General features: G+C 40.7%; 3 protein-coding genes and 1 long non-coding RNA gene across 4 annotated transcripts in view; 3 read left to right on the top strand and 1 right to left on the bottom strand.

Annotated features, from left to right (window-relative positions):
* LOC138027520 (uncharacterized) overlaps positions 1–6,119 on the top strand; it is a 14,184-nt gene extending 8,065 nt beyond the window's left edge. The window contains exons 4-7 of the mRNA XM_068875074.1: positions 3,498–3,651; positions 3,818–4,041; positions 5,336–5,402; positions 5,968–6,119. Coding sequence (XP_068731175.1) covers positions 3,498–3,651; positions 3,818–4,041; positions 5,336–5,402; positions 5,968–5,974 — 452 coding nt within the window. The 3' untranslated portion in view covers positions 5,975–6,119. The remainder of the gene's footprint in view (positions 1–3,497; positions 3,652–3,817; positions 4,042–5,335; positions 5,403–5,967) is intronic.
* On the bottom strand, positions 5,995–12,118 carry LOC138027522 (uncharacterized). The gene is made up of 4 exons (XR_011127469.1): positions 12,023–12,118; positions 9,964–10,089; positions 6,169–6,386; positions 5,995–6,082 (listed from the first exon to the last, which is right to left on the bottom strand). It is a non-coding gene; the product is annotated as an uncharacterized lncRNA (long non-coding RNA).
* LOC138027516 (macrophage mannose receptor 1-like) lies at positions 8,492–17,658 on the top strand. Its single transcript, XM_068875070.1, has 7 exons — positions 8,492–8,644; positions 11,098–11,511; positions 12,343–12,381; positions 13,548–13,821; positions 14,285–14,424; positions 14,675–15,235; positions 16,723–17,658. Exons 1-7 carry the CDS (start codon positions 8,563–8,565, stop codon positions 16,770–16,772), a joined length of 1,560 nt encoding a protein of 519 aa, XP_068731171.1. The 5' UTR covers positions 8,492–8,562; the 3' UTR covers positions 16,773–17,658.
* Positions 17,659–17,802: 144 nt separating this feature from the next.
* LOC138027519 (doublesex and mab-3 related transcription factor 3, truncated-like) overlaps positions 17,803–22,500 on the top strand; it is a 5,401-nt gene continuing 703 nt past the window's right edge. The window contains exons 1-2 of the mRNA XM_068875073.1: positions 17,803–19,545; positions 21,874–22,500. The exon at positions 21,874–22,500 is cut by the window's right edge and continues 703 nt beyond it. Of these exons, the coding sequence (XP_068731174.1) occupies positions 19,179–19,545; positions 21,874–22,500 (994 nt within the window). The 5' untranslated portion in view covers positions 17,803–19,178. The remainder of the gene's footprint in view (positions 19,546–21,873) is intronic.

Below are 22,500 nucleotides of genomic sequence, written 5' to 3'. Positions count from 1 at the left end.
TACTCTTAGGTGTTGCGTTAAAAAAAAAAAATAGAAAGGAAAATTAGTAACCATGGAAGTCAACTTTAATTAGCATTTTTTATGCACTCTCCATACATGGGACAATCCACATTGCAAAGGGATTTATAAATTAAGGGGTTCATCTCATCAGTTATGGATGTAATTTTTTTACGACTCAAGGTATCTGAAAGGCATTGGTGTCATTCGCGGTCAATGAGGAATGTATAAAAAGCTGCAAGCACAATGGGGAACTTTCGATTGAAGTTTGATCACAGAATAATCACTAGTTCGTGATACGTTCAAGCTCAATAAACATGCCTTTATTTCGCAAAGCTGTCACCGGCTGGTGCACGTAATATAATGCAGATTCTAATCACTTATATCAATTACGCACAGGACTTTATCGGTGTGTACTAAATTAGTAAATGTACTGGATAAAATCGATTTCACCATTCCAGCTGATCGTTCGCTGCCGATATATACATGATGTCAGGCTACAATAGTACATTCACTAGTCTCAGGAAGGGTTAGGGACCAGGGTTCATTTCTCATCCCGACAACCTTTTTTATGATGACCGTTAAGTTTTGCTTATCCGTTAGGGCTAACTGTGCCTCCATTACATTGATAGTCGACATTATTTATTGGAACACTGATTGCATGAGAACGTCTGAAATACAACGACACTTCGCAAAACTGAAACCTCTTGTAGTTGTCTGTCAAGTTGTCGCCAACTCTATATTATTAGCTGTAGCCAATAAATTTGAAGAAAAGGTCACATTGGTTAGTAGAGTGAATATGTTTGTATTGGAGGCAAAAAGTTAACTGGTTCTCTTGCTTTCTTTTCTTAGCTGTTGAATCTGTCCATATTATCAAATTACGTGCAGTTATTTGGATGTCGGAGATAGCACGTCCGCGATCAAAGTTTTCTTTACAAAATTCAACGCCACAAGATCTAAATGATTTTAAGCATCTGTAAACTACACCACCTGCCGAAATAAATCTTTATCTCAGATAAAGGAAAACTGCCCGTCTCCTTGCATCGCATCCTACAGATAATGCACACGATTTTTTTTTCATGTGGCCCATTGGATGCCGGTGTCTCATTCACAGAGCCAAACGTTATACACAGAGGATTTTGGATCGCTGTGGGTCTCACAAGCAGAAACATGAGCCAAAACATTGTGTCGTTGGACAAAGGACAACGCACATGTTTGTCGTGATTTTCCGTGCCACGTAGGCAAGTTATGCTTTTATCAGGGGCACCCAACGAGAATATAGTTCAAAACCACTTAAACATGAATGTTAAAGGTATTATAGTATTTAAAAGGTAGATATCGGCATATTTTTTATCCCTTCAAAATTTTTCATCTGTTCGGATTTCCTAGCTGAAAGTCTAGTCATTCGAAAATTATAGGGATCAAAACTTATCTTGTCGAAAATTTCAGCCAGAAAAGAGATCCCGAAAATTCTAGTTGTCCATTTTAGGGTAAAAGTCCGTTTAAAATAGACGATTATACCATTTTTTTCTATGATGGAAAATACTAGGACAGGTGGGCAAGCAAGAAATTTTACAACAACGGTTCCGAAAATTGTAGATCTCAAATCGTCTTCCGAACAGATATTTTCCGAAATTGACGTTGGGTGCCCCTGTTTTATGATAAACTTAGTTTCATCTGCAAGGAGCACCTTTGCAGTCTCACCAAACGCAACCAATTAGGATCACAGATAGTGTTCAGAAACTATACATAATCTAACGCAGTAATAAACACCATAGCAACCCTACATTTACATAACACGGCCAGCATTTAAATTTACTGGTCAGTCGTTGTAAATTTCCTGAAGAATGTGATCATTCGTCAATCATGAAGTTCTGAACTGAAGTTGAGCGCCTTTTGAAAATCCGTCCACTACAACAATAAACAGACTACAAGTACGCAAAATAAAATCTTGTGTCCCAGTGAGTTTCTAAGCAAGATAAAGACTAGGACCTCCGTCTTTATATATATAAGCGTCCCACATGCCAATTGTGACTCAGAAATAACGCATGATGGATGACGAATTGCACCAAAATCGGAATAATAAAGAATTGCGTAATTACCTCCTGTCGTTCTCTAAATCGGTATTACTATTAAATGTGCAGTCGTCTGTACTTTAAGTCTCATCGGTAACAATGCGAAAGGTTAAAAAGCTACATTTTGTGTGTATTGTTTCCACAGAATGCAATTTCCTATAGCGAAATTTAATAATATGCATCTTGTCACATGTAGCATCTTCAGACGTGACAACCGTTAGCTACGGAGCAGAGGTCACGCCGAGCGAAGTTGCGAGCTGATATCTGATATGATGATAAAAAATAAAACACAGCCGCTTTGGGATTAAGAATTCATTTTCATTTTGTTCATCATCGAACTGTTCGTGACTTTTACTGACCGTACGGAGGCCAAAAAGTGTTAAATATGACTGAGAAATCCTGCTGTTTGCTGGGGCCTGATATGGTTGGTCGGGGCTTGATATGGTTGGTCGGGGCTTGATATGGTTGGTCGGGGCTTGATATGGGGGGTGTAATATGGTTGGTAACGTTCCAGCCTTATATGGTAATATGTGCAAAAATGTAATAAAGTTGTTGTTGTTGTTGTTGTTGTTGTTGTTGTTATGCAAGTTGATGTTAACCCAGAAAAATGTCTGTCGAACAAACATTTAAGTTATAAACAACAGAGATAAACTGTGAGAAACTGCCAGGCTGAACAGTTTTCAAAAACCCTAATTACAATGAACTTCAGTCTTCTTCAATTTTGCCCATCCCTGTCTTTTGTATTTGCTTTTCTATTCAAACTAGGAGCCCACATGAGCTCCTGTTGAAACCTTTTTTATTTTTCTTTTGTTCTATTTTAATTTATTTTGCTTGGACTACTTACATTACTAACACTACTTACTACTTGCTCTATTTACAATACTAATACTACTATACTACTATTTACGATTTTAATACTACTTACAATAGAGTACTAACGTTATTGCAATATAGTCACTACTTATAACATGGTATTTACACTGTTTACAATGAAGTATTTACGCGGTTTACAATACCAATACTGTAATATTAATTACGGGACGCACAAAATACTACAATAGAATTCCTCTGACAAACAAGACATACAATGTAATTACTAACTACGGGAACTGACTTACTGACTAACTTAAGATATCAAGAAAATTACTCAGGTTAAGAAATTGGACGACTTTTTAACAAAAGCAGAGGGATTATTCGTCATGATTGCGATATATTTTTCTATGGCGATTTTATCTTTTGCAAGAGTGATGAAATCAGCAAGCTGAGGTATTTTATCATCTAAGGCATTAGTATAAAGAAAGTATTTTCCGATTAAGATTAAGTGATAGAGGTTTAAACCTTACTTCAATGCTTTGAACAGTTTCGCGACACAGCCCTTTTAAGTTGGATCGCCATTTGTATTCACCGCCTGTGGTTTACTTTCAGATGGATTGGACCTTTTTGTTCCCGGAGACGGAAGGTGGAAGATTAGTTTCGTCGCCATTAACTGTCCGACGATTTCAGGGACCAGTGACAACATACAGATGCGCTTTCAAGGCAGCAATCCTTGGTATATTAAACTACAGGCCAGGAACACCAAGTAATAGTTTCACTGCGTCTTGTCAATGCAGTTATGAATACCAATTATTTTTACTGCTCTTATCATTTAGATGCGCAGCTGTGCGCTCTGCAGTTGCCTAGCCTTCGGAAAGGAAAGCGACGCTGGAGAGTTTTTGTATTTTTCACACATTTTTTCTCACTTGTAGAATTCCCACTGCTGGAATAGAGGTTCTGGTGCGCGGGAAATATCATTGTTTGACTCGCGTGCCCGATAACTTCTTCGTCGGCTCGGGCCTGGGTAAGCTTCCCGTCCGACTGCACGTGCGTCTTACCGCCATCAACGGTGAACAAATCAGTGTGACTATTCCAGACATCACAAATGACATTAGCTTTCCAAGTGAAGTTCAATACCGGGGAATCAATGGTGCAAGTAAGTGAGAAAGACAATATCCTTGCCAAATTATTCTGCGAACCATCATTTTTGCTGCGTTAAAACGGCTGCTCACTCTGGCGCCTTAATGTGTAATGTACGAATGTTGTGTTAACATATTAAGTGTCATTCTCGTACCCTGAGGGAACGATCCTAGTGGTGAGTGCCAAGGTTTACGGCTGGTTCCACGAAGCGTAGACTTTTGGCCCCTCTGCGCAAACTCACAAATTTGACACACGTTTCACAAATTCACCGGCCTTCAGTACGACCCCAGCTACTTCGAAACTGGACAACTTTAAGTTCAAGTTTACTCAGTGTTCCGCCATATATTTCAACAAACATTATTTACCGAAAGAGAAAGTTTATTATCAGCGAGGAAGCCCAAAAGATTAACTCGAGGGCTCCCTCCTCTAAACATTATTTGACAGATTAGCACGGGAATAAAGTCAACTCCTCACCCCTCAGTAAAAATCAACGCGTACTGAATTGATTCTAGTAAGCACATGACAAAGGAGATATGGTCGATAGGTCTGCCTTTGATTTATCACTTTCCTTTATGCATGTATATGATTAACGAATAAAGTGGTATTGATTATTATTATTATTATTATTATTATTATTATTATTATTATTATTAGAATTAAATGACTAAATGAAAATACACAAGATTCCCTGCGACTCTGAGTTTCGTGCGTATGCACTCATCTGGCAGATTTAATGAAGAACAGACTTATTAGCTAACTATATATACATGTTTACGATGAGTAGAACAATGGGGTTCTGATTACAATGGGTGAGAAGGGCGGAACTGGGGGTGTGGTGTAAGACTGGCTGAGCTAAAACAAGCGCAATACAATAGCTATTGTGTAGGATAAGCGTTAATTGTTCAGAACCCCATTGTTCTACTCATCGTAAACATGTATATATAGCTAGCTAATAAGTCCGTTCTTCATTAAATCTGCCTGATGAGTGCATGCGCTCGAAACTCAGAGTGGCAGGGAATCTTGTGTATTTTCATTTAGTCATTCTATACACGGCTCTACACAAATGTGTATTGAGCATTCTTTAGCAGTGTTTGCTACAGTTTCTTCTTCTTCTTCTTCTTCTTCTTCTTATTATTATTATTATTATTATTATTATTATTATTTAGGCATATTAGGCCTATTGGTTCTGGGAGCATTGATCTAACTTCAAGGAGTGGAAACATTATGTTCTAGTTGCAGCCAGTATCTTTCTCCAGTTCCAACTCACTAATCATTATCATTCCTCCGTTTTTATTTATCCCTTTTTATAGGTAAGCCATCCAAAATACTGTGTTTCGGACAGGGAGACAAACATCCTTATCCACCCGGCGGAATGCGGTTAGTATTCTGTCAGTAGGTTTATTATAATCACGAGGAAAACACGTTTGAAATAACTGAATTGATTTGTTCTTCAATCTCCCAATAGGCAATATTCACGATGGCGTCATTTGACTACAACTACCACAATTCAGTTTATTTTTCTTTTCATATTTAAATTTTGTTTTCCCAGTGGGGCAAAAATAACAATAGCTCTAATTAACATGAGACAAGCGAAACCTGAAGGATTCTGGTACTTGTAGTCAAATGGCGTCATCATGCAAATGTCCTATTAGTAGAGTAATTAAGCTTAAGACTTAAATGAACAAAAATGATGCCATGGTGGGAACTCGGACAGCTGTAGAACTTGCATATATATAGTCAACTCTCCTTGAAGCGGACACCCCCTGAGGTTAGGTGGAGATATCCGCCTTATGCAATTGACCATAGAATTCGGTGAAAACCAACCAACGCTGTGTGCCTAAAAAATGTCTAAAATTGGCACCACTAGGAGAGAACTGACTCAAAATATTGCTGCAAACATACTTAACTCGAGACTTAGTTCCTTCTCATTTCACGTTCCCAGAGAGTAATTCAAGGTGAAAGAAACCCGCCTGTGGACTCAATTCACGCAACGGACACCTGCTGGTGACTCATTTACTGAAGGAGACCTGGGTTGAAGACGGCTACAGTGAAAAATCCTGAAATCAATAAAAACGTGGATTTATGAAAAAAAAAGGCCTGGCTTCTTCTTTACTTGTTTTCCAAACTAAAATGCTCATCTTACCTTCGGCATGCAGGGCAAGAATGGAGATAAATAGGCACGCATTGCGTACGTGTGGTAGTCCAGTAACTCGACACCGTGCGTTATTCCATAACTGTCAACTGAGCTGCGTTTTGTTTTCCAGGAGATTCAAGTTGTCTTTGCGTGATATATATGAAGCCCAAACAGTACAAGATATTGTTTTGGTATCGTAAATCAGTATGTCTTGGGTAAATAGCCCCCTGAAAAGACATGTAGTTACTATTAACATACTAGACGCAGAAAGATTGAAGAAAATAAAAGGGAATCTAGAAACATTGGCTTCGAGGCTGACATGAAGTTCGCTTCAACTTCTTTTTTAAAGCAAGTTTAGCGTGCACTCTGAGCGTCTGACAGCTTTCCACGACAAAGGTTCACTGAAGTCACGCCTTATCCGGCAGGGTTAGTATCTGGATGGGAGACCTAAAAATATACGACTTGCTGTCAGAAACTTAGGACTGAAAACTTTCGTCGCGAATATAAAAAGCTACCATAAGTAAAAAACATTTTGCGAGATTTTTGCATTTTAGCGGCCGGCTAAGATCAAGTTACCTTGCGAGTTACTAACAACTCACGAAACAAAGGATGCATCTGTGACAAAATGACGGCAAGACACCGGGTTTGTGTTTCCGTTAGTTAGTTTTTTTCAAGTGTTATAAAGTTCGACAAGAAATTTGCGAATTCAACACAAAGATCACAGTCGTCCAACTCTTAAGGTTGACCATTGTTTCTGCAAAGTCAAAAATTCACTCTCCTAGACGAGTTTTTTTTATCACCAGATAATTCCATCGTTTTGGAAATAGAAGCTGCTTCATTATTCATCAGCGTCACAAATTCTCGCCGATTTTGGGGCTCATTTGTTGAAATTGAAGAACGCTTCCAACGGACCTGTTTCTTTTCGTGATTTATGCACGCGCTGCGGACCTATTTGCGGCCAAGGACTTGCACTCACTCACTTACTCTTAAGAAAAACAGTGTGCAGTGCACTTGAAGTGCACCACCACACAAATGAGTTATTTGATGATCCGTTAGAGGGTTGGGGTGAGAAGACCGCTGACACTTCAACAATAATTTGGTTTTCACCCACGTGGTCAGCGGCCAAGTGTTTTCCGGGCAAAACAAAAGAGAACATACAATAGGCCACTTTCGTATTCTAACGGTTTGACTGGATCTAGCATGAAATGGAGACTAATGCAGGCAAATTAATTTGCATTTGAAAAAATTTGCCCGCATTAGCCTCTATTTCATGCTAGAGCCAGTCCAGCCGTGAGAATTCGAAAATGATAACATAGCTTGCGATTACAGCCGACTCACAAATGATGTTAATCACTTTCCCTGGTTGAGGTTTTGTGCAAAGGCTCCTAGAGTGTGCCTATTTCGTTTGTATGGTTTCGTTTCAGCGGATCACGATTTGGCATTTCCGAAAACGAAGCAGCAATCTGATAACCTGCTGTTCAAAATCCTTCAAGCCTTGTTTTCACTAGCGATGCAAGCGCAAGCACAATATATACTTATTGACTGAGTGGAAGGGCCGGACTGGAAAATATGCATTTTATCATATGGGCTCTTACAACTATTCATGAGCACTCAAAAGATGAAGTTTGGACAAAAGAAGTAACAAAAATTTGCATATAAAATTTAACTGATATGTTGTTTGCATTTGACTTTCTAGCTGTAAATAACTTGGATGTTTAAAGCGACGAAATCGTCTAAAATCGCATCACACGGAGCAGTAAGTGTTGCTAGCTGGGTCGTACGGCTTTTTCCGGCCCTGCTCGCGCTAATGCGTACGGCCCTCATATGGGGATTTTCTCAATAGTTTTACAATGAAAGCCCGCGCGGGGCCGTACGGGCCATATGATAAGAGCACGGGCCTGACGCAAGCATAAGCACAAGAACAAGGATCATAATTTTGTCTGCGCTTATGCCTTCGTTAGCTTGGGTTGTGTGACAATGGGACGTAACGCAAGCACAATGCAAGATGTGATGTTCGTCCAATGAATGACCCGTTCCAGATTCCACTCGCAGAGCCGCGTTGCAAGAGACAACATGGAACAATCTGCGTCGTGTGCTCGTTTTTGCGTTATGGTTCGTTTTCACTTGAAACGAATCTCTTGCGCTTGCGTTTATGATTGCGCTAGTGAAAACCAGGCTTAGTAAATGATCAGTTATTGGATAGGTACATTTTTTGGGCGCTGTGAGACAGTCGTCTTTCTTAATTAACCCAAGCCAAGGTCTAAGCATAGTTAGGCCTCTCGTATTACTTTGAGGAATTGATAAACACGATTGTCTGTTAAATTCCAGACTTGTTAATTTCTTGTACGTACTTCCGGTCACGGGTCCTTCCAAACCGAACGTGAGAGATTTCTTTCCAACAAGATGTTTCTCGCCTGTCTCGGAGTGTTACCTCTATGTTTGCTCGGGCTTATTTCTCCCTCAACACAGAGTCCTCCGGGATATGGTAGGTATGATAAGTCTAAAAGAGTGCCGTTTGCTTTTGTCATGTTTTCTCTCATGTCGGTTCATTCATGACAAACCTTTATGAAAGGAAATTTGTTCCGTCCTCTCCTTCATGTAACTGGGGCCTTAAGTTCACTCAAATCGGCCGGGGGTCTTCGCCCACAGAAAATCCATTTTACCAAAAACAAAAAACAAAAATCGGATCTGGTGTGTCAACATAAGCTTATTGGTAACCAAATACGCTTCATTGAAACAATCTTACTGCGCATTTCTCTTGTATCCTGCCGTTTGAAAACGCTCAATTAGTTGGCGCTGAATCAAAAATCCATTAGAGCAGTAATGGCAGTGGAATTGCCCCGTCTTTAAAAAAAGATCAAGTTTCGTGACCACCTGTTCTGTGTAAGGGTTCTCGACGCAAAATCATTTACGTCACTGCGATAAACCATTATCTCTACTTAGCCGTAATTCTCTCCTCAGAAAATTGTTTAACCCTTATTGACTCTGGGAGCCACAAAAATTGAGCAAAAGGTATCGAATATCTTTAAGTAAAAGACTGAGGCCATGCCATCCATGCATAAATAAGACATTTTATATCGACAGACCCCAAAGTTAAAATTTTCTCTGAACGGAACCTTACGCAAGTTTCGAGAACAGCAAAATATTCAAGTAAAGAATCGAGGTTATACAACAAAGTCGAATCAGTTAATGACATAACGAAAGCGAGATTAAATTCTTCATTTGTCATGAATTTCCGGTAGCACTCTGACAACCCCTTTTATTGCACAGCTGGCTCCATAGGAGGGCAAGGTGGCTCTTTAAATAAGAAAATACGTTTAAAAATGTTATGTTTAAGTGGTTTTGAACTATATTCTCGTTGGGTGCTCCTGTATCTTGTACGTTCTGCCAGGGAAAAGATCTTTGCAATGTCGTTGTTTGATAAATCTTCTATTGACCAAGGTTTTTCGCCACATATAGCTGAATATTGACCTTGTTTTTTTCCATTGCTTTTTTGTGGACCCACAGACAAGTTTCCTTCGTCCACAGCTGTCTAGGCTCGATTTCCACAAACAGCGGCTTTTTGTCAAGCCTAACAGCTGTCTTGAGCTTCCTTTGCCGTAAACGTGCACTAGTTCAATTACCCACATAAGTTGCCTGTCTGACTGAAACAATACATGTACTATCCTCGAGAAGTTTCCCGGGGCGTGAATGACTCCCTTGTTCAGTCACTATTTAAAAACAATTAAACCGCTAATCAATTAATTGAACGAATGAGTGAAAAGGAGGCCTTAATTTGTTCTACTTTAATCCAGAACGCCTCACCTTGACCTTGCATGGGCGCTGCGCTGGATCATTTCACACTCCATCCTTTTCCATTACATATGCTTACAGGCTGTTACAATGAGGTTGGAAGATAACAATTTTCGAAGAGTAAAATATTACATTTTACTGCAAGAAAATAACAATGACATCTTACTTAAAACATGTCTTATAGTTAGTTTTGCCCTAACAAAGCGCGGGAAAACATGAAAGCGAGTCTTTGCCAAACATACAACACTGTAAAGGCGGGAAATGACGTCATCGATATGTTCCCCACTTAAGTCCAGGTCAAACGTAAAATGCCGCGGGTTTGGTGACCTTGGCCACCTTGTTTGATGCTGTTTGATCGTGTTTGGTAAAAATTGAAATCCATCAAACATCCGATCAAACAGCATGAAACATCGCTATTGTTCTCGTGTTTGATGTGCGGAAGTCGGTTCGTTTGGCCGGCTTCCATGTTTGGCGCGCGAATACGTATTACGATGCAGATTTTTGTCATACGCGTCCAAGATGCTAGCCTGGACCCGGTTCCTCGAAAGCCGATTAACTTAATCCAGGATTAGCGTAAACTTTTGTTCCACGTTTTCAACTTTTCGGTGAAAGTTTCTTTTGCTTATTTTTGTTTTTCAAGATTGACGTCTTCTCGTGTAAAGTTCTGCCGAAAATCTGCGTTGAACAGCATTTGGGAGTAGAGAAATAAACTGCTTGGTTAATTTTTAATCTTAGATTAGCGTTAATCGGCTTTTGAGGAACTGGGCCCTGATCTCCAGGCGTGCAGTTGGTAAACGCAGCAAAAGATGGAGGAGGCTTGGGACGGGCGGTGGGAGGGAACGTTGTTCCTTCCCACCGCACGAAAGATGCCAGAGATCCTTTTGGAACTCAGCTGTTGGGAGCGTGTTTTTTGGCTTGTTTGGTAGCGTTTGGCCAAGTCATCGAACACGGGAAAAGTTTCAAACGTGAAATGTTTGGGGACCAAACTTTTCCCGTGTTTGATGACGTTAAATTTTACCGTTTGACCGGAGTTTTACGTCAACCGAGTCATAGATGTATTTTCGAAAGATTTTTCAAGAGTAGTTTGCTTTCACAAACAGTACTTTTGCCTCGGCAATAACATTTCTCTCTCAATGCTTTTAACAGTTTATGAACACAACAATTACGTCTACAAGGTTGTCTTTCCGGAAGACGACAAGCGCACCTGGAACGAAGCGGAGTCGCTTTGCCAAACGTCGGAAGGCGGTCACCTGACAAGTCTTGTTACACCTAGCGAGATCTCATGGGTCGATGGTGTCATTAAGCAGATCGTACAGGACGCAGGTTTAAAGGTGAAACTATGGATCGGAGGGAGTGACCGCAAAATTCACGACGTCTGGGATTTTGTGGATGGGCAACCCCTCCGGTACAACGTTGCTCCTTGGGCCCCGGGGTATCCCAAAAGACCGGATCAGCACGCGACTTACGAGTACTGCGTGAGTTTAGAGTTTGAAGGACACAGATCAATATGGTATGTGGAGGACTGTTACGAGGCATACGGATACATTTGTAAAGCGGACGGTAAGAACAATCGACCTTCAACATAATATTCATTTACCCTCGAAAAACAATCGCCATGAAGTTTTTACTCGGTCGCCGTCGTCGTTGCCGCTCTTAACCTAATTAAAACTCATGTTTGGTGTGTTTTGCGCAGGTGCTGGTTATCAGCCTTTAAGCAGAGGCACAGGTCGATGACCCTTTTACTCGTTCAGTTCTCTTTTTGGTGAAACTTGGCCGGAGATATTTGCAGCTGCCTAGGCACAATCCCCAAACGTACACTACGTTTTTAGCAATGCTATCTTAAGTTGAGATTTCTTTACTGAGGGGTACATATCAGGACGCGGTGGAACATCTATTTAATAACATGTAAGATCATCCCCCGATGTTAGCATTTTAAAGAAGGAATGCTTTTAAATCGTTAGTACCAGGGCTAGTACGCGCCTAATTTAAGCCTGAACGTCTCTTTCGGGCTTTTATCGTATGTTTAGTTTTTCCGCATAATTTACATTATTAATAATATTAAAGTACTTACCACAGTTTTTTTAGTAGATGTAATTAGTTAGCATGGCAGATGTAAAGCTGCTTTGTAGATATGCTGCAACAAAATAGTTTATTATTATTATTACTGTTATTACTTGACTGAGTGCGTTGGCGCAATAGCCCTTTTCACGGTTAGTTTTTCTCATTTGCATTACAATGTAATCTAACTTGGATGCGAGGTAATTTCGGGTTAAACCTACAAAATAGCCCGAAATTGCCTCACATACACACTAGATTACCGTAAAAAGGGCTATTTGGTAGTATTGCACGAATCAGTCTTCCTGTTACTGATAACGGTTTTATGTTTTGCAGGACCATCCAGAAGGCTTACGGAGAAGAGGTTTGGATACAGTAAGTTGCCTTTCCAATTCAATTTACGTTTATGAAGGCAAAGATCGATCAGTGTGTGGTAATAGTAAACTAGAGGGAATAGGTGGTTTTCACGTTACGTCACCGCCGCTATGTTGGTGGACGAAAACAAAAGATCTGTCATTAGCTCCTTTTTGTTCGTCCACCAGCAATTGTACATTACAGCATTGTTCTCTGTGTCTCTACAGATTGGTTGCAAACCACCTATAGGGAGCTTAAGCAGCGACAACGGCGACTGCAACGAGAACGTCACAAATTTGCATATTTAGTGGGCAAAAACAATAGCTTTGCACGCCCTGCACGTGCGTTTTTTCAATTTTGTCCACTTCTTTGCCGTCGTCTGCAAATAGCCAAATTTGAGATTTTATGACGACAGTCTGCACTTGAGGATACATTTTCATTTTCTCCCTAAATTAAGCGCCGTTCCGACCAGTGCCACTCAGGCTTTTGAGGAACTACCACACCCATGTCTTGTTAAAATGGTTGAAATAGTCACAAAGTGATTACAACTACGTGAATTTATATTTTGAGATGACGTTCTCATTGCCGTCGCGTCATCGTTGCTTCAGCTCCCTAACAAAGCGACTTTCATATGACTTGAAAAATAAACGTAAAAACAGAACGTCAACAAAAATACAAAACATATAATTGACTTATCGAACAAAAACAAACGAGCGCAAATTTTCATTGGCTTAGCGAAAGCGAAGGCAAACAACGTCATCTCTCCATGGAACTTTCTGGAAAGTTTCGCTTTCACGTCATTTGAAATGCAGTAATGTGATTGGACAATCGAACTGTTTACTACTAAAGAGACGTTTTAATCTTGCCAAACATTGGTCCGTGAAGCAAATTGCGAATACTTTTTCAAGGTCATACGAAAGTCGCTCTACTGAATTTTAAGGATAAGGGGACACTTTGTGACGCTTATTTAATTTCGCGGTGCAAGGATCTCTGGACTGTCTTGGTCTGATCTGACATCATTTGCGAGTTGAACAGATAATGACAATTGTCAGAGTAGATCGAATTATTCTCCCCAATATTTCCCACTCGAATTCCACGTATGTTTTGCGATTTTAACATTGCTGCGATCATGCTGTCACTTTCTAACTCAATTGATTGAGCGATTTGCTATTGTCTCATTTTGTAAGGTTGGGAATGGGAACAGCACGTTTACAAATTTATTCCCTTACAACTGGATGGTTTGAGTTGGACAGAGGCCGAGATATATTGTAAAGCAGTCGAGGGAGGTCATCTATTAAGCCTTCGACACCCGAAGGAAAACCGATGGGTCACCGAAAGAATACGACAGATCCGCTGGGTGGTCGGATTTTCAAAATTTTGGATAGGAGCATCAGATATTAAAGATGAAGGAACCTTTCGATGGTCGGATGACAGTACCAACCCAGCTGTAAACTATACAAGGTAAGCAACAGAATGAAAAGAAATGAAAAAGTTTAACACTCCTTAAAAGCTTGCAATTTTGTTAATTTGATTTTCGTAATCCTTCGTTATAATAGGCCAGTTTCGAATTCATTCCATACCAGGACCAGTCCATCCGAGAGAAAGACCAATTGACTAAGGGAAACTTGCAAATGTTGATTTTCAAGTGAACAAGTCAAAAGTTTGACGGCAAGCGTGCAACCCAGGCCATCAGTGCAAATGATAAGCGCCCGAAAATAGCCCCAAGTGACACGTGTGGAAAAAAAACGAAACGGGTGCTGACTATGCGCGGGTAAAAATGCCATTGGCGTCGGGCGCGAGCAAACATGCACAGTAAAACCTGCCATCGTTTCTAAGCGCAACTGAAAATCTGGAGAACATGCAAAGTGCGCCTATCTCGTTCGTCTATCTATGTTTGCTACGACTACCTCTTTGCATACTATAGGTGGGCAGTGGGCCAGCCATCGACAGTTGACAATAGGAGGAGAAAAGAACATTGTGTAGCCATAAATGCTGATCCTAATTGGGGTAAATGGAGCGATGAACGATGCGTTATAGCGACACCTTTTGCTTGTAAATCAAGAGGTAAGAGCTCAATGAGAGTCACGAATTGCAACATTGTACCTGGGCTCTCTCTTTTGTACTCCCTTTCCTCTCTTTCGCGACCGCGGCCGCGACTTCTTTAATTATTAACTTGCTCTTATTTGACGATTATCTTTGATTAAGAACACTGAAGGTTTGATGGGAAATATGGGAAATGAGCCCTTACGATGGGCGAAAGGAAAATTGAAAAATCAGCGCGATACTTAACTTCCTTTGTTTATTTATTTTTTAGTATGTCTGGGCGAGGCAGAGATCGCTTTTCTTGTCGATTCATCTGGAGCCAGTGGAGAAGACTTCCAAGAAGTAAAGAATTTTGTGTGGTCCGTGATTGAAAACTATGAAATTTCCAATAATGGTACGCGTGTTGGATTGATTCGCTTCTCCACCGAAGCCAGTGTGATATTTGACTTTCAGGATAGTGCAGACAATGCCATACGTTTAAAAGAGATGATTGATAACGTGATCCTGGCCGAAGGAAGTGACCACAAAACAGAACGCGGTCTTCAGTTAGCTCGAACGGATCTATTTTCGGCCAAAGGTGGTTCACGCCTCGCTGTGCCGAAAATTCTGGTTGCTATGACCCAAGGAAGTTCAGAGAGTCTTCTCGCTGTTGCGCGCGCATCCATGGCGCTTAAGAGAAACCACGTGACCATTGTGGTGGTGGGAATCGGCGAAGAAGTTAACATCGAGGAACTGCTGACCATGGCGTCAACCACCGACAACCTCATTTCAGTGAGGACATTCAAGGAGCTCAAGAAGGGAATTGTTATAGTCAGGGATAAGGTTTGCGGTGGTAAGTTAAGAGATCCTCGAGCTAGGCTGACACTTCGCTGATCTCCAGAGTTGATGCACTTCTCTATTCAGTTCATTTTGTTTTTCATGTGGCGGCCAGAAAAACAAAAATCTAATCCTTTCAGGCAACCGATATTACCCGGGAAATTTAAAAGGGTTGGGCTCGAAACAAGTTTTGCGTCCGCGTCTTGTTTAACTCGGCGACTTCAATCAATATCTGTGCTCCCTAGCAAGTCCTTAACAGCTTTCATGGAGTAACCATCATTGTTTAGTGCCGAGTATTTTTCCACAACCTAGGGTTCGAATGAAGCAGAAAATGTTCCTTCAACTCTGCTGGAATATGGTTTGCTGTTCGAGGAGGTCTACCGGGTCCCCTCGGAAACTTTTCGGGAATTCTTTCTCTGTATCTTTTCAGTCGCCAAAATATACAATCATTTTGCTTTGCGTTTATCATAAAAACATGTTTTAAGACTAGACTAACAAAACAAATGGATGGTAGTTTGTCGGAACTTCGGTTCGGCTTTTTTGTTGCCGCCCGCTTTTGCCTGACCTGTCCCGGCCGCACATCCTTACACTGTTATTGCTTTCGGTTATCACATATGGCCAGTCCTGGTAATGCTACAATGTTAAAACAATGTGGTGGTTGGGCTTGTAGGAAAGATATCTGTTTACAGACATTGGTCGTTTAAATGTGTTCACCATTGTTCCCAGGGTCCTCTCTCTTCCTCCTCGACGGAGGAACTGGAAGAGAGAAGACCCTGGGAACGAGGCTGCTATTTTCATTGGTCCCTCAATCTCAACCCCACAGCTCTTCTCTTGACTGAGGGAGAGAAGAGCTCTGGGGAACCCTGAAACAAAGTGTCTTCTCATTGGTTTTCGTGAAGAACAATCAAAAGCGGCTCTAATTGGTGCATTCATGTTAGCACGTGGAGTGAGCAGGCGCCGTAAGGTTCAAATAGCCAATTTTCGGCTATGAGAACCCTACGGCGCATGTTCTCCCACATAGAGTTTCCAAGAGCCTTGGGTCGATCCAAGGCTCTGGTGACGAGAATGATTGATCCCTATGACGTGTAGCTTCTTTTGTTATCAGGGTGCATTGTTTCTGTCAGTTGTATCATCTATGGGCCTTAATTGCGCGGCGGCCAGATTGGCCATAGACAATGGATTTCGTACCCCGAGCCTCGACTTGAAATGTTTGAGAACGAGTTTCGGTGGGCAAAAACAAAACTTTTCAATCCCTCTGGACTCAAAATGGCCGCCGTGTGATTAAAGCCTATTTTACGTTCTCCAATCACAGACCGCGTCTGGAAAGCTACCGGGTCCCCCAACATGCATGGCGTCTATCTGTGAATGAGAAGCAGTTTTTATCTTTTGATAACGGCAGTAAAATTGGTAATGAAACAAGGCCGTCTTCCCTTTACCTAAAGGCAAGGTTCCTAAACAAATAACTGCGAATTTACCAATTCCGTGCACCTCCATTTTCTTTAGAGATGATCGAGCATCAAAGAAGACTCAGAGAAGCGCAAGAAAGCACATAGAGAACAAACAACTGGCGACAGAAATCTCTGATATTCTTTGAAACCACCAAAAGGAAAGTGACTTCCAAAGCGCAAGATACCCTGGCCTAGAGGGAACTGAAGCATTTTCTTATCAATGAAGCGCCATTCCACCTTCATAGTTTTTCCAAGACAAGGATTTAAAATGCCCCATTACCTGAGCATGGATTAATTTGAATGTAATTCTGAATAAACTCGACTCGCACATTCTGATAACTTTCCACTTGGGCTAAACTATAGAATACAGGGCCACTTATTTGCATATCATTGAATAACAAAAGCTTCTATTGTTGCCTGTCTCTTTCTACAACTGAAAGCTTCCAACTAAGATTTACATGCGCTGGTCCTTTGTGGCCCTGAATTCTGTAGTCGCTCCAATACTTGTTTCCTTTGCTCAAACTGACATTTCAACCTTTCGCGCAAAGGCAGAGGCAGCCTGCCTCTGGTTTTACGCATCGATGGAATTTCACATCGTGTAATCTTCCAACGGCCCTAGGTTATTTTGAACGATGGGAAAAAGTGCTAACCTTCCTATTTGGCTTCTAGTGGAGAACACGGAGGTTGTCGTTGACCTCGTTACTGAATGATAAGTAAAATGATTTTATGTGCCATGTTGTACCGTCCTTCAACTAAAAAAAGATTACCTTTAAGGATTACTGGAAATATCTCTTTATCACTGGAGAAACATACATTTCAAAGATTCTCGTCACTTAAAAAGACACATTAAGTACTTAACGATATTAAAGGCTTGAAGACTGCTTGTGCAACAAGGACAAGTTAATACCCTAAATACAAGAACCATTTTTAAATCGTATAAGCAAACGAAATCCATTCTTATCGGAGATTAAAAGCTTGTTTCGAGGATTAAGGTTTTCTTCAAGTCTTTTTAAAGAAAATTGTCAAAATGGTGCAACGAACTAGATTATGAATACGTTCGTTTGCTTTAACTTAATTTCCGAAGTTGTGTTGATGATTGAAAGCCAGGCTATTTTCGTTGAAGTATACTTTCAACACTAAAGCATTTTCGGAAGCAATCCCTTTCAAGAGGCTTTACGCATCAATCTCCTAGAGGAGATTTAAAAAAAAAAGGTTTGTATGACGAGGGAAAAAAACTAGGCATTGCTATCCTTCGTAGGCGAATCTTTAATCTGAGGGGTTTCAACTCAACGACGTTTTTTCCTAACTCGTGACAACAATTATTTCCCACAATAATCTTACCTGGATTTTAAGTAAGGAAATGAAACAATAGAACAAGTATTTATCTGTAGATGCAGAGAGAGGGTATTTCAAAATTAACGAATCGTTACCCGCAACATTGTACAGCACACAGCTGGAATTAACATGAAAACGCACTTTTCGTTAATACCAAAATAAGAAGACGTTTGTCGACAAAAACGCAAAACACTTTAAGCCTGCAGTCATTTTGAAAATATCATGCAAATTCAACAGCTTTGTAAATCAAAAGTATTCGTCGGTAACTAAGGGGCGTGATCTAATAGACCTAAGAAAGCGTTCTCTTTACTGAACTTGTTATCTTCAGATGTTCGTCTTCGAAACTCTTTAATAATATCCCAGCATTGCATTCCAATTCACGAACTGGATTCGTGTTATCTCAGCGCTGAAGCCGCGCCGTATTTCGTGCATGAGCAACCAAGAGGCAATGTGCCCACAATATTGTGAATTCCATGGAGAAATGTCAAATTGATTTTGGCCATTGTATCTGCAAACAATTAGATTCTCGGTTTTCCAGTAAGTGAAGCTTTGTTTGCAGTTTTTGAATAATTCATTGTTTGGCAATTAGCTAAAGAAACAATAGTTGAAGTATGTGATGCTATTGTGCTGTCATTCTGGATCGGGCAAAAAGCTAAATGTAACACTGTAGCTATATGAATTTATTCGTCGCGGCTTACATAGTAAAATAACAATATCGTCCTTTGACGCAAATCGTATCGCGTTTTTGTTGCTTAAAGACGTCGAGTATGCAATTGAAAAGGAGAAAAAGTTAAAGGACAAGAGATTTTACTGCGTTATTACCTTTTCGATCACAAAGTTCGATGATCTGCTGTGCCACTTATTCAATTAAATATTCCTCTGAGACTTCAAAAATTAATTTAGCTGTCTCTTAAACACAAGCTGGACTTTGTTGTTTACACGACTTTAGAAAGCTGACGGAACACACAGAAACTATTTGGACACTGGACCAATCAACTTGCGTCCAAACAAAAGAGTTTGAAAGTCATGAATGTAGAAAAAAAATCAATTTAAACAAAAGCGACCTGTCACTCGCAGGTTGTCGCGCCCAAAGGACATCGCACTTCATATTCGAGAGTTCAGGGCGACAAACGCCCCTTTATTTCGAGAGTCTTTCAAGTACAGCTTTGACCAGTCATGGCGGACACATCGTTTATGATCCAAACGTCTTTCTCCGAGAGGAAACCGCCCCGCATGCCGAAATGCGCAAGGTGCCGCAACCACGGAGTGGTCTCGTGGCTCAAAGGCCACAAGCGATACTGTCGATGGAGGGATTGCAACTGTGCGCAGTGTACTTTAATTGCCGAGAGACAGCGTGTGATGGCCGCACAAGTCGCGCTTCGCAGACAACAAACACAAGAGGAAAGTATGAAAGTGCAGATGGAGAAGAAAACACCGCCATGTGTTGCCCCCCACGTTGCAAACGTCCCGCATCTGAAGAGTGTTCAACGATCATACTCGGAAGAGACGCAACCCTTGTTACAATACCACACAGACGCACAAGGTGAGTGCATCTCTAATCTTCTCTTTCACGCCAAAAATTACCTCCAAACACGAACAACAGCTGAACGCATTAGGAATTCGCCATTTGAAAATAAAACTTCCGAATATTTGTGGAGATTCCTGTTCGACTGGTACAAATTATAAAATGTAGCAAATTGCTGAATGTTTGCCTTTTCTTAACTTGTCAATTATTCACCGCCAATGCAAACATAAAAGCGTTTCATCTCGGAAACTTTTGGCGGTAAGTTTACACAAGGCTCAACAATCCCTTGACTAAATTGTGACAAGGTTAATTTTTTAGCTTCGCGCGGAATGGAAACTGACAGAAAGTTATTCTTGCAATTTCCGTGGACAGCGCTTCTATTTAATATTAATGAGTTGAATACGCAGCGTTCAACAAACAGAACACGTAATTAATCCTTCTACTTGACAGTGGGGGTGATGCACTTCATAGCAATTGAACTTGGAAACTGTTTAAAACGTTTCTGCTAATCCGGCGCGTCCAGTATTTGAGCGTTTTTCATCGAACAGTTCCCGTAGAAAAAAACATTAAGACAGAAGCCGACATTTCTAAGCCGGCCATTGTCCCAAAGTCGAACAAAAAACGTTTTCTTTTCAAGAATAAAAGAGCTTTAATTCAATGGAATTTTCTGGCATTTATGAATGCCTTTTCTGACAGAAAAGTCGGCGCTCAAATGTAATGGTTTAAACAAATTCGTTTCTTTTACAAACTCTCTTTATCAATTCTCTCTCCCTTTTCATCAGCTACTTGAAGAAATTGCATGTTCATTTTAAACCTATTTTTGATATAAACATTAACTTAATGCTGCTTTTCGTCCGCAATGATGCAAATAGTATTAAGAGCTTTACTTAAATCAATTTGCTTTCCGATGGAAATGTCTGTGAAAAGACAGACCACTGACTTTCGGAAAAATAAAACAGGAGTTTTAGTGCAAAAAACGAACGGGGTTTTGAACAGGTAGTCTTGCTGAATGGACTGAGCCAAAACTAAAAAAAATAGAGCGTTATCAAAAGTAAGTAGGACTCAGTTCATCGAGCTTCATTTATCTTGAACGAGTCGTATTCTTCTTTAGAGAAACTGATTATTGTGAGTAAACGGGACACATGTATGAAACTAATGAAGTCAAACTTTTAACACAAAACTCAAAAGCGATTTCAAATAAACGCTCTGAGAAGAACTGAACGGTACTCAAAATTATCTACATTTCTACATATTATATCAGTTTGGGATTTCAAATTTCCTCAGTCAACCACGCTCGCTATTTCAAGGAATCAATCATTCCTGATGAATTTAACAGCCTTCAGGGGTCAACTAAGCAACTACAATTGGCGAATGTGAAAAAAAAAAAAGAAACCTTTAATTTGGTACTGTGAATAGTAAAGGAAACACTTTCTTATTACAAGGAAAGTTGCTTAGATGCGAATTTCCTGGTAAAACAATTTTATTTTGCAATTCAGTTTTGCAAAGAAGTTCTTTAGTATTCTTGTCGAATTTCTTTTTAGAAAATACTTGTTGCTAGGCAGCAAACACGCCTCTCAAAACGCGTCTTCTTTGCCAACCTTTTCAATACTCACTCACCATTATTTTTCACAGCTTAATGAAAATTGCTTCCTTCATCTTGGAAATTTCCCTATTTTTTAACCCCGCGTTAAAGAAAATCTCGACCATTGTTCAAAGCAGAAAACACTGCAATGTCGACAGGTGATTGTGAGAATAAAGGTTTTTTTAAAGCCATGATTTCACGCAATTTGTTCGGTAGATAAATTGATCACAAAGATAGAGCTTCGCCATCAAATCAAGATTTTATTATTATTTTATTTTAAGGATTTGTACAAACAGTACTGGTGCAAAAACAATAGGACATAAGTCCCCTCCTAGGTTTAAGCACCAATGAAGAAAATTTTTCCCCATCAAATCATGCCAGGGTTGCCTCTGTTCCAGGATCCCAGATAGTCGGGAAAACGAAAACAACTGCGTATGAAAAACGTGTGGGGGCTTGGATCGAGGCCACCCAAGTTCCCACTCGTTTTTCATACGCAGTTGTTTTCGTTTTCCCGACTATCTGGGAGTCTGGAACAGACTACAGCAGGGTTAGCACTTATGCCATGACAACCCGCATGTTTCAGTGACACTTATCGCAAACCGCTGACTCGTTAGCTCCGGAGATTAAACTGTGCCAACACAAAGAGTCTGTCTAAGTTAAGGCGCTGTTACACTGTGAAATGTTTCGTGCAACTTGTCCCTTTACAGCATTTACTGCGCGGTCCTCCGTCATAGTAATGGCTTCCTTCCTTTTTTTTCATTTAGAAACCGAGAAAGAGCCCGAAAAGGAAACTGAACAGAATGATCAAAGTCAAACCCAGGAACAACTTGACATCAAAATTAAAGAGGAGCCTGTTAGTCCCACCATCAGCTTGGATGAAAAAAGAAATTCAGACGACGAAGAAACGGTCCGCAAGAGGTCGAGCGACGATGAACCAGAAAGGGAGCCTGGGTACGAACGACCGAAGGTGTCCCGCCTCTCCCTTCCGAGAAAGGAAACCGAGGCTTTCAGGTCGTCTCTTGAGCTGCTTCAACGAATATTTCCCCACCAGAGTAAAGCTATACTTGAGCTTATCCTGGGTACATGTGAAGAAGACGTCGTCAAAGCGATTGAATCACTTCTTCCAGAGGACAACACAAGATCTTTTCCATTTCCGCTGTCTCTCAGAGCTTTTGGATCGGGTTCACTGGTTGGCTGCGACAGGAACTCAAAATCAGCCTTCTCCCCCATTTCGAAGCCTCCATCGTTCTTATATCCGGGACCTTTGCCCGCGCAATCGCAGACGCTTAAGAATCCGACTGATATAAGTCCATGTACCCCCAACGCATTTCAACGGGTTCATTCATACAGCCCACCGGAAGTCAGCCCATCGATGTCAGAGAGATTCCAGT

Source organism: Montipora capricornis, chromosome 12 (genome assembly GCF_036669925.1).
Source record: "Montipora capricornis isolate CH-2021 chromosome 12, ASM3666992v2, whole genome shotgun sequence".
NCBI lineage: Eukaryota > Metazoa > Cnidaria > Anthozoa > Scleractinia > Acroporidae > Montipora > Montipora capricornis.
This window is presented reverse-complemented; position numbering and strand designations above follow the sequence as displayed.

What these genes read in the sequence shown, in the direction of transcription:
- LOC138027516 (XM_068875070.1), top strand. Translation starts at nt 8,563, where the DNA reads ATGTTTCTCGCCTGTCTCGGAGTGTTACCTCTATGTTTGCTCGGGCTT. An exon ending in GGAGAAGAGGTTTGGATACA is followed by an intron (nt 12,382 to 13,547) that starts GTAAGTTGCCTT and finishes TCATTTTGTAAG; the next exon opens with GTTGGGAATGGGAACAGCAC. An exon ending in TTTTGCTTGTAAATCAAGAG is followed by an intron (nt 14,425 to 14,674) that starts GTAAGAGCTCAA and finishes TTTATTTTTTAG; the next exon opens with TATGTCTGGGCGAGGCAGAG.